General features: G+C 38.0%; 1 protein-coding gene across 1 annotated transcript; it reads left to right on the forward strand.

The window, feature by feature from the left end:
• The first annotated feature begins 434 nt into the window (after nt 1-434).
• Nucleotides 435-7,198, forward strand: LOC307120389 (uncharacterized protein). Its single transcript, XM_079807409.1, has 4 exons — nt 435-551; nt 2,375-2,686; nt 2,909-3,043; nt 3,732-7,198. The coding sequence occupies exons 1-4, from the start codon at nt 503-505 to the stop codon at nt 3,953-3,955; spliced, it is 720 nt and encodes a 239-aa protein (XP_079663535.1). The 5' UTR covers nt 435-502; the 3' UTR covers nt 3,956-7,198.
• The last annotated feature ends 4,902 nt before the right edge of the window (nt 7,199-12,100 follow it).

Genomic DNA, 12,100 nt, shown 5'->3' on the forward strand with positions numbered 1-12,100 from the left:
TGCACAAAGGCCTATTCAAAATAGGGACTTCCCTTTATTTTATTTTGTTTCTAATCTTGTCTTTTTATTTATAATCATTCTAATCATTCAAAATTCATTCATCTATCATCAATTAATCGCTATTGGAGTATTATACATATATTATGATCATTATGTTTATTTACAGAAGTAGGTTATATTATGTCATTATACCTCAAACTCCTCTAAAATGCTGGACTCATTTCGTCTGTTTGTTTGATGAGGGTGTTCCTAATGAAGATTGCTTATTTATCCAAATGTTTATTTATTTATTTATTTCTTAGCGGTAAGAATTTTTTTTCGATGTCATCAACATGGCATGACATATACTTATGTCACTCACAAATGTTACTAGGCAACCAACAATTGCAACGCCTACTATCAACCCAACTCTCTGGGCACTGACGACATGCAGCGACAAACGTGAACGGGAGAACGGGACATTTACAGTGTTGTTAGAGTGGTTGGCAAACGGCCAGGAAATATGGTTAACGCTTTTGTTTTGTTCTGTTTGTGCTTGTGTCGTCTGGTTGGTAAGTTATGAATGTGTTTTATGACTTCACTTCTTGTCCTTTTTTTTTAATAAGCATCTGTTTAAAATCAGTTGTTGTTATAAATAAGTTTCTCAGACCGTTTCTCATCACTTTGATATCTTTAAAAAATGTAATTTTATTTATTAGTTTGGTGAGTAATTTTGTTGAAGGAATAGGCCTACTAGAAATATAGGCTACCAAAACAAAGTTTATCTTGTTATAAAACTCACAACTTCGAACGAAATTCGAATCAATGTTATAATATGTTTTCAACATTCATTTATCTTAAGGTGTTTAATACAATTTCTTACTATAATATTTCATTTTTATTATGAAAGTAAAATTAGTCCATTAAAGCGGTCCACAGATGAATGTTTTATGTTTCACTTCTGTTAGTACACAGAAATGTGTGGTGAAGAAACATCACGTGACACTCAAAAAGAAGAATTACATGTGTCCATTAATGAGGAACAAATGATTTCAGAACCATCCAAAACATCTTGACTGTCCGTGTACGAGTTCTGCACACAATGCTCTTATTATGTAATAAACAACATAGACCTTTAAATAACAATTGTTCTATAATTAAATTGTTCTTTCTTATATTTTGCATCTTTTGTATTTATTCTAATGAGCTTTCATTAGCCACCGTCGGGACGAATAGTACTAAGAACAGAAAGAAACTGTTCCAGGGATTCACACCAAGTAGGCTACGATAACGATATACAACGATCAGGCATAACATTATGACCTAATATTGTGTTGGTCCCCCTTTTGCTGCCAAAACAGCCCTGACCCGTCGAGGCATGGACTCCACTAGACCCCTGAAGGTGTGCTGGTATCTGGCACCAAGATGTTAGCATCAGATCCTTTAAGTCCTGTAAGTTGCGAGGTGGGGCCTCCATGGATCGGACTTGTTTGTTCAGCACATCCCGCAGATGCTCGATTGGGTTGAGATCAGGGGAATTTGGAGGACAAGTCAACACCTCAAACTCGTTGTGCTCCTCAAACCATTCCTGAACCATTTTTGCTTCGTTGGCAGGGTGCATTATCTGCTGAAAGAGCCACAGCCACCAGGGAATACCATTTCGGTGAAAGGGTGTACATGGTTTGCATCAATGCTTAGGTAGTTGACACATGCCCATTGTTGGCGCATGGGCACCCTGACTGGTCTGCGGCTATGCAGCCCCATACGCAACAAACTGCAATGCACTGTGTATTGTGACACCTTTCCTTCCTTGGACCACTTTTGATAGATATTGACCACTGCAGACCGGGAACACCCCACAAGAGCTGCAGTTTTGGAGATGCTCTGACCCAGTCGTCTAGCAATCACATTTTGGCCCTTGTCAAACTCGCTTTTTCCTGCTTCTAACACATCAACTTTAAGGACAAAGTGTTCACTTGCTGCCTAATATATCCCACCCACTAACAGGTGTCGTGATGAAGAGATAATCAGTGTTATTCACTTCACCTGGTCATAATGTTATGCCTGATTGGTGTAGATAGCCAATAGTTATAAAAATCGTTCCAAATTCAGGTTAAAAGAATAGCAGAGTCCACACCACAACGATAATGGTACAGAGAAACAATATCGTTCCAGAGCTATTAGTTCATTGACAGCCATTCAGAATCCATTCTGCTTTAAGAGCGTAAGCATTGAAAGCAGCAGACGACAGAACAGCCGCATGCTTAGATTAAACAAAACGACATCATCCGCTGTGAACGCTAACCGTTATAGGCCTAGTTATCTTTGTCATTATCATTCTTGGTGTGAACGGACCTTTAGTCTGTGACAAAACATGTTTCTGTTTGCTTTCCAGATGTGTCAGAATCTGTGAAGTCAGTGTCAGTGATGGAGGGAGATTCTGTCACTCTGAACACTGATCTTACTGAAGTACAGAAATATTATCTGATACAGTGGGCATTCGGAATCAACAGAATAGCTGAATATAACAGGCTCATGCATACCAGCTCTATGTATGATGAGAGATTCAGAGACAGACTGAAGCTGGACAGTAAGACTGGATCTCTGACCATCACAAACACCAGAACCACAGACTCTGGACTTTATCATCTAACAATTGTGGAGAGTGGAGAGACCAAATACAGGAGTTTCAATGTTACTGTCAATGGTGAGTAGACTATTATGCCATAATTTGCACTGACCATTCTAATTATTTCTTTGTCATTGTAACATTTTAAAATGTTTCTTTTCTCTTCTTCTCTTCAATATTCCTTACATCCACATTTTATGATATTGACTGCTTTAATTACTATTAATATATGGATCTATAAATAAAGATCCGAAGTGTGTGTGATGAGACTGACGTCACAGTAACCTCTGTCATTATCAGTGACTCCACAATATTCTTCATCATCGGAAATATCGTCAAGCTCAAATTGTGTGTCGTCCATCTGTGCGGTGAACAATTCAACTGTCAACCAGACTGAGGATGCCAACATTACCGATCTCTATCAGCCGAGTTCAGGTACATTGCTGATGATATTAGTGTTTATTTACAGAGCAGAACTCTGTTAGATGTGTAAATCAGTGTGATATTAGTTTTTCACTGTTTGTTCATAGTGGCCTGATTGAAGTCAATACCCAACACATATTCATTGCATTGGTGCAGTACATATTATTCATATTACTGCTGATGAGTGGCCTATAATTGACAGCATAAACCCATTAAAATTGCAACATTTACATTGCATTTATGCATTTGATTGATACTTTTATCCAAAGCATGCATTCCCTGGGATTTATGGTTTATGGATATGTGGTTAAGGCGTATTTGCTTGCTTTTTGTGTGTGTGAATTTACAGGAATGGAGAACAGATGGCAGACGAGCGACAGAGAAGTGAATCACGTGTTTGAGAGCCATGCTTGGGTTGCTCTAGAAAACATTAGTACTTAATGAGAAAAAAGATCATGCAGAACGAATCACATAATCACACACATTTCTAAGAGAGCTAAGAATAAAGAGCACTTAAAAGAGTAGAATTGCTGCTATTAAACAATCCTGGCTAATGTTATTTGTCTAAGCAAGGAAAGTGTGCATGCTTTCCCAATGGATGCTTGAGCTCATAATAACCCACAAAACCGGCACCTATAAGTTAACATGGAAGAGACCTAAATGCACAATTCTGATTTAGTGTTTTTCTTCTTTATTTCAGCCCTCATCCACTGTTGTGATTTTACTGAAGCTGTGATCCGATTGGTCGTCTCTGCTGTGGTGGGCGTGGCTACTGTTGCTGTGCTGGTTTATGACATCAGATCTACAAGAAGCGAAGTGATCAGAACAGAAGAGACCGGATATCACCGTCAGACCCATGGAGTAAAATCAGACCAACAGTATGAGTTGAGTAGAAGGATGAGTTCCAGATATGTCCAAATATAATACAAAACATACATTTATGCTCTGCACCTTTCCTGTTCCTTGCACATTTTTAACGTCACAAAACAATAGGGTTCAAATAGCAGTTGTGTGTGAATATGCGAGTCACTGAATTCACTGAATGCTTGTGATACACTAGCAGCTCAGTTTGTGAGGCGAAGTGAAACCTGCTGTGCTCTCAGTTGTTGATATCTGTACACCCTTATGAAAAAGAAGTTATGCTGCCTTCACGTGCTATTGGAAACTTCCTAATTACCACTTTAGAAGTCGTGATTATGAGCTTGTTGCATTCAAGTGCTTTGTTGTCGGAGTGAACAGGAATCAAACACCAGGTTAATCTTGCCTATTTATTGGGAAAATCTTATTAAAACCAAAATCATATGTAGTGTCCCATGCACTGACAACCATATAAACATTCCAGATAGTCCTCTCTCTGCTGATTCGCTGTGTACCAACATACAATACGCTTCATATGATTACTCTTTCATGTAATGCACTACATTAATGTCAAGACAAGACGACCTAGCTGTTTTTGGAAAAAAAAACGAATAAATCCACACCTAGAACAGCAGTCTAGTTCTCCCCGCCACCATGTTTAAAGTTTATGGCATGCCCATCTCGGGAATTGGGGTATCAAAATGATTTCTGAACTTCCCAGTGGTAAACATGACATCAGAGGGCGTTCATGTGCAATTTTTACCTAGGAAACTCGTATTTACAATAATTCCGATAGCATGTGAAGGCAGCATTAATTCAAGTGTTCTATTAGCATTCTTCTTTTAAACTAAAAATAAGAAAGTATACTTTCAGTCTACTTTTTATATACTTCTCAGAAATATACTTTAAGTACTTCTAAGAAATATACTTAAAATTGCACTTAAGTATACTTGACTTATACTGACAGAAAAGTCTAAGTATATTTGGCCCATACTTGTCCTCAATCTTTTGATCGAGATATACTTAAAAGTATAATGAAGTATTCAAAGTATACTTAGCTAGTAATTGTGTTTACTCTTTTGATTGAGTAGCCTATTAAATATACCTTCTTCTTTTTTTTTTTTTTTACATAGTTTTACATACAGTCTAATAAAACTTACATTGTTTGAAAATATTGATTAGAATATTGATAGAAAACAGATATATTCCAAATTCTGCATATCTGAATTTTTGTGTAGGCTAGTCCATTGGTAGTGTACATGGGAATTTACTTCATTTACTTTAATTACTTTTACTTTACTTTTACTTTAATTAAATATAAGAAAAAATTATATGGTAGGGGGCGTTATTACACATCTTCTAGTACAGAATCTTCTAGTACAGAATCACCCACGAGACCGCAGGGTGTCCCAGCTGTGTTCGAAATCGCCCCCTATACCCTCATTCACTATTCCCTACATTAGTCCACTGATATAGTCCACTTCAAAAACGAGTGAGTGATTTTGGACACCAAGTGCGCCAGAAAGGCTGCTGTTTTTGCAGTTTGTGTTTGCTGTTTGGCAGCTCTCAGTAATAATGAAAAGATTTATCTTGAACTCTGCCACAGAAACTAGCATGTAACCTTAATCAAACAATATAATAATCATTTTAAAAAGGATAATTTATACCTGTAAGCATGATATTGCGCTGGACCAGTGCGGTTCGGAAGGTGAATGGATAATGGATTCAGCTGTGAACAGCCATTTAGTGGTGTCCGAAACCATAGTGGACGTTATTAAGTGCACTCATTCAATCCCACAATGCACCACAATAACAAGTTTACAACCGATGTATGCTTGACCATTGCTAAACGGCTTGAGAATACCCATAATGCACTGTGAGAGTGCTGTGCATTGAATGAATTCCTGCGTTTCGCCCTTTCGCTAGGAGATGGCATCGACCCACACACTTTTTAAGACCAATGATATTGGACCCACTCACTTTTATCGTCTCTAATTGAGCACATGTCTGTTTACACACCCGGATAAACACTGATTAAACGCGTTAGAAGCTTTATTTTCACTTTTCTAATATTTTCTTCATTTTCATTGAAAATAAATGCCTTTCCGATCTGATATGTGATGGGAAAAAGGATCAGAGCGAGTTTGGCAAAAGGCAGACTCGAACCTCTGATCAATTTGCGTCAAATCTTGACGCCGTGTGTCTTACCCGGGTCATTCCTGGTATACGGTAACATTTTGGCTTCATAAATGTTGGGGAAAAAAGTACATGATTTTCATGTTTTTAGCATTCTACCAAAATGGTGACATGTTTAACTAGTAGGAATACATATTGGTCAAGCTCAGGGACTAAAAAAATTATAATTATGGGTAGATTCATTGTTCAGACATGGGCCGTGAAAGTGTTCCACCCTGTTAGGGACATATACATAGTTGTCACAAAATGTTTATAATGTAAATGTTAAACAATAACAAGTTTTTCTTGGATAGTATATGTCCCTTATGCCATCATGGTATTTTTTTAATGCTTGAAACTTGCATGAGTGCCCACTACTGGAGGAATATTTGCAATGGACTGAACTGGAACGTCCTAAGCCCTTGATCACTTTGAATCCACTATGGAGTTGATTTATTATTTATTTTTTTCCTTCACGAAATTGTTTAATGCAGCATTCTATATGTATATAGGTGTATTTGGGTTGTTTTAAATGTTTTTAAAAAATAATAAAAATATCATAAGAGTTGTTTGTGGTGGGGTAAATTAAACGCGATATGCGGTGACGTCACAATCGTGTTGCATTGTGGTATATGAAGCTGCCTGAAGTGTACATATGAAGTAGACTCGCTCCCTCGGTCAAAATCGAGGGAACAAGGGTCTGTCCATATTCCCTTGTCCACTTCACGAAGTGGAACGTACTTCAAAATGGTGGCAGGGATTCCCCCGAGGGGAAGTGCTTAGGGAAGTTTGCAAGTGCGTGTCCTTGAGCAAAGCACTTTACTCCATGTTGCTCCTGTAATAAGGGCACTGTAAGTCGCTTTGGATAAAAGTGTCTGCCAAATGCATAAATGTAAATGTTCTGAATCTGATCAAGGCTAGTCTTTGACAAAAATGCGATTTTTTTTTTAAATGTTGCCTTTCTTTATGAAACTTACCGCCAGTGAAATGTGACGTCTGCTCCCCGGTGTCATGTATGGGACGTGGCGTCTGATCCCCAGTGTTGTCGCACGTCAGCGCGGGGTGGGGTTTGGGTCTATGTGTGATGGCTTATTAGTCTGACGGTGGTCACCAATAAAATCAAGTGTTAACCAGCTCCTCGTGTCGGTAATTCATTGTGTTTATCTGAACACTGGCGTGGCGGCAGCGGTTACAAATCCACTCCTTGAATGCATTTGTTGAGCTTTCGTTGAACAGTTTACGCTACAAATGTTTGTAAACTAGGAGCGGAGTAACTTTGATGACGAGACAAGAATCTTGTCAGAATCTTGTCTACACGCTGTTAATGGACTCTGAATTTGCCCCGTTTTTAACGGACGGTGTGCAATGGGAAAAGAAGAAGGTCGTCACCATATAGGGGTTTCACCGATGATAATGTGGAGATTCCTGCAGCTCAACGACGCACACGCCAACAAAAGGTTAGCATGCTTGAGCTGATGCTGGGACAGATTGCAAATTATTGTCCAGTTATATCCCGCAAAACTATTGTTAAGAGTTCCACTTGCATTGACTAGATATGGCAGACAATCAGGCTACACTTTGGATTTCAATCCACGGGCGCCCATTTCTTTAACTTTACTGCTATTAAATTAGAGCCTAATGAGGGTCCGGAGGATTTATATCAGAGATGAATGGCCTTTGTCGAAGACAATTTACTCCGTAAAGACTCTGGCATTACTCATGGAGGTGCAGCTATTGTGGAGGATGAAGAACTCTCTCCCACAATAGAAAATGTTATTGTTCTCACATGGCTTCGACTTATACACAGTGAGCTGCTGAAACTCGTAAAGCAGAGGAATTATGGGTGCAGACACATAGATGAATGAATCTTCCCAATGATTCGATCAAATGAACATCCCCTTTACAAAGCCCAATTCCGCTCCAGACCCCAGGAAATCAACCATCTATCACCAGAGAGACGTAGGCTCCATTCTGCCCAGAGATACTACTTTTATATAATAATTACTTGATTGCTTATGAACTTTTGACCAAAACGTAGACAAAGAGAACAAAAGACTCAGTGTGATCACAAGACAAAGAAACAAACCAGATCTCTGTCTTCGCAATGACCGGTAAATTAACTCCACGTGACACAGCTAAAACTCCAAGCAAACTCACAGAAACTGTGTCGCATATGAACTGCATCAAATCATTGATTATTGGACTTGCATTCAAATAGCCTTCGACATAGCTTGTGTGTCTACAACTGATACACGTGACTATTATGCATGTATATCACTCCCAATTCATGCAATTATGGAACTATTGAATGAGTGTATGAAAAGGCACCGTGTTTGATATCTTTTTGTTTGTATGGGTATAATCCAACAAATGAGCTGAATGAAATCTTTGTAGACTGGATCATGTCCTTATAGTAAGAAATTAGGTCTAAATTTACTCTCTGCTTAAGAGCAGGAAACTAAATTACCATAGATAACCCAATTTTATGGGAGGGGTGGAAACACAGTCACCCCTGAACCCTAATTGGCCAGAACCCATCCAGGGGATGGGCAAATATTTTAAAATAGAACACGGATGAAGAGTTCGAGTTGTTCAGTTGAGTTAAGTCCAAGCAGTTGACCAGAGTTGAGTTCTGAACGGAGAGCTCCCAGGAGACGATCTGACGATCGTGGCAGACCAAGATCAGAGAAAATGGGTTAAACAACCATTTCATTCGGGCCATCGGAATACTCTCCTCTACACTTTCCTTTCTTTTACTTAAAGTTTAGTTTCTTTCCGTTAAGTCTCGTGTTCTGTTAAGTTTCGCTGTAAAGTTTCTCAACGAGTCTCCAACAGCACACTTAAACTTCAAACAACGCCCACAAGACTTCCATCCAGCCACCAACACGCCACGTGATTGGCTTCCCAAGACGTCAATCAAAAGACACGACCAGACCTTCAGCGAATCAAAGACCCTGGAAAACCCCTCTCCAGCCTGGAAAACGGAATCCCCTGTCTAAGATGACACACGAGACACAAACACAAGTAATACCTCTAGATTCCGAGCTGAACTGGTGCATTAGATCAAATTGAATAACCCCGCCTAAGAAACGATAGGAGGTTAAATTAATGATCAATGGTTTCTTCAGGTCACGTGTCATAAATCCATATATTGCTTGGGATTTCATCATTTCTCTCTCTTAAAATTCTTTCCTCACTTTCTTCCTTTCTGCAACGCGTGTGAATGTGCGAGTTAGTGTGTTTATGTTAGATTTAGTTTGATGTGTTAGAGTACTCAATAAAGTTCTGTTTGTATTCAAAGATAACTATTCTTGTGTTATGTACTTACGAATTTAATGTCTTGAACTGCCGATCTAAGTTACCTGGCTGTTAAATAGTATTTCACTATTGTTCGGATATGATATTTACGGCCCGTTCAAATGAACGCTGGAAGAGTCATTTGCTCGGCTATAAAATAGACTCTCTCAAAATTCCCTATGAATTCATTAATTCATTCATTTGAGCTAAATAGACCTGTTTCCCTTTAACAGGGTCCCCTTTAAGTTCTTACATATCGGTGGACGAAAGAGTTAAGGTGTAAATATTAATTCTGAATTATTTATAAATTATAATGTAATTCGAGTCTCTTTCATTTTAATTCAATTCCCCGTTGAGTTATTATTTGATCTGACTCATAGTCCCTACACTGGCGTCTATAAAACCAGAGATTTCACAAGCTCTTATCTCATTATTGGACGAACTTCAGTCGTCAGAGGATGCCAGAGCTATGCGCACTGCTGTGTCAAGCTTTCCAAGGCAGAGAACGTCAAACATCAAACTTCAACAGTTAAAGGTATATTTCAAGTATAAAAAAATTATATCTACATTTGAACATAGTAGTATACTGAAAGTTATGTTCACTTGTACTACAGATACAGTACAAATGAGAAACCGTTGTGCACTTAAAGTTTACTACTAGCCTATATACAAAGTGGGCCAATTTAGTACCCAAGCAGTATTGAAATAATACACTTAAAAGTTTACTACTAGTACACATTGATATTAGTATACTTTCTACATGAATTATACTTAAACATTACTTAAGTATACTTCATAAAATTAACTTGAAGTATACTTATTTTTCGTAAGGGCAGCTGTGGCTTGATCTGATGTTTGGACACACGGTTTGTGAAAGAGTCCAGCTAGTAGAGGAATTAAGGTCAATGGGGAAAAGAAAACCTACTTCATATTCTCCTACATGTCCAAAATGGTTTTAATTTACTTTAAGGAAATAAATCTGTTTAATAAGATTTAAAGGGTTAGTTCACCCAAAAATGAAAATTAGCCCATTATTTACTCACCCTCAAGCCATCCTAGGCGTATATGACATTCTTTCAGACAAATACATTCTGAGCTATATTAAAAAATGCCCAGGCTAATCCGAGCTTTATAATGGCAGTGAATGGCATCCCAAAATTTTAAGAAAGTGTAACGCCTCACGCAGTTCAAAACGCCTACACTATGGCCAACGTCATCGTCACGCCAGTTTTGAATACGGAAGGCGGTCCACCGGAAGCTTTATATTAAATATATATGTGTTAAATATGGATATTTTTCTTACACAAACCCATTGATTTGCTTCAGAAGGCCTTTATTAACCCCCTGGAGCCACGTGGATGACTTTTATAATGGATGAATGCATTTTTTGGGGGCTGCCATTCACTGCCATTATAAAGCTTGGAATGTCATATACAGCTAGGATGACTTGAGGGTGAGTAAATCATGGGCTAATTTTAATTTTTTGGTGAACTAACCCATAAATGCAGAAGATTCTGCTTTGGCTCCCCCTTGTGACTGTTTTTACATTGGGTCAGTGTGTGTTGCGGGTCAATGAGAGTCTATTACTCCAGCAGTGTGATTTGTATTAGGAGAAACATCTGAACTGTTCATCATTACATTACAGCACTGATAACACAATACTGAATAGCAGACAAGATCCTTACATTACTGTAAATGTTTGTGGATATTAGACTTTGTTTAGCCTAGGTCTTAGTTAATCTGTGCCAATATAGATCTAGACCCGTGTGTGGGTTTCATTTGATTTCTATATAAAATATTTAACCTACCAATTAAGATAAAAGGCTGTCTTGCCTTTTTATAGATGTTATGATGATTATGATGTTTGAACTTTAGTGTGAATGCTTTAACATGCATTGTGACAAAAAAAACCTAAGAAAAAAATAAATAAAATGAGACATTATTTCTGTGATTGCAACATCATGACAGAAAATTGCATAATCCACTTTAAACAGCAGCAGTTTTTTTATCTTATAACCAAAAGTCAATACCTTAATTCTTCTGCCAGCCAAAAGATGCAGACAGAGACAGAGGAAGAGCATGAAGGAGGAGACGAAGTGGTGGTATAAACAGAGTTTATTAAATAATCTTAGTTTTCTTTAAGCCACAAATGCATGCAGAATTTATCAATTCAAATTTAATCTCTAGATCATTCATCCCCCCATCCCTCTATATATTATATATGAAAACATTTGATTACATGCATTGATGAAAAAGCAAGCAAACCTTCATAATCATTATCACAAGCATGCTTTGAAAAGCTCGGGTAATCAGGCTAAACTCGTCCCTTCTACATGTCTTTAAATGGACAGTTCTCTTCTGTCATGCCGCGTTCCAGCGATGGTTAAAGAGGAATATGTCTGACAATAGACTGTCATCTTACAAGATACTGTGATAAGTGATCAGACAAAGCAAATGCATTCTCACTGTAATGTACTAAGTAGGGTAATGTGCACATATCCAGGAGACATGGCATCAGCTTTCTGATGATATTCATCTTTATATTTCCTTAAGGGGCCCCAAGAAATCTAATGATTCTCAAAACTAATGGACTTCAAAGATGATATCCAAAGCTTGATGACTACTTTACCAGTGCCTAATTCAAAACAACAACAACAAAACACATTATTGGACCAATAAAAAATCTGAGCAAATCTGAGATCATATAAAGTACAATCTATCTATCAAAATCAATCTATC

This window comes from Gobio gobio (genome assembly GCF_949357685.1).
Source record: "Gobio gobio genome assembly, chromosome: 24".
NCBI lineage: Eukaryota > Metazoa > Chordata > Actinopteri > Cypriniformes > Gobionidae > Gobio > Gobio gobio.

Coding starts and splice junctions, on each gene's coding strand:
- LOC307120389 (XM_079807409.1), top strand. CDS start 503: ATGGTTAACGCTTTTGTTTTGTTCTGTTTGTGCTTGTGTCGTCTGGTT. Junction 552..2,374: donor GTGCTTGTGTCGTCTGGTTG/GTAAGTTATGAA, acceptor TTTGCTTTCCAG/ATGTGTCAGAATCTGTGAAG. Junction 3,044..3,731: donor TCTCTATCAGCCGAGTTCAG/GTACATTGCTGA, acceptor TCTTTATTTCAG/CCCTCATCCACTGTTGTGAT.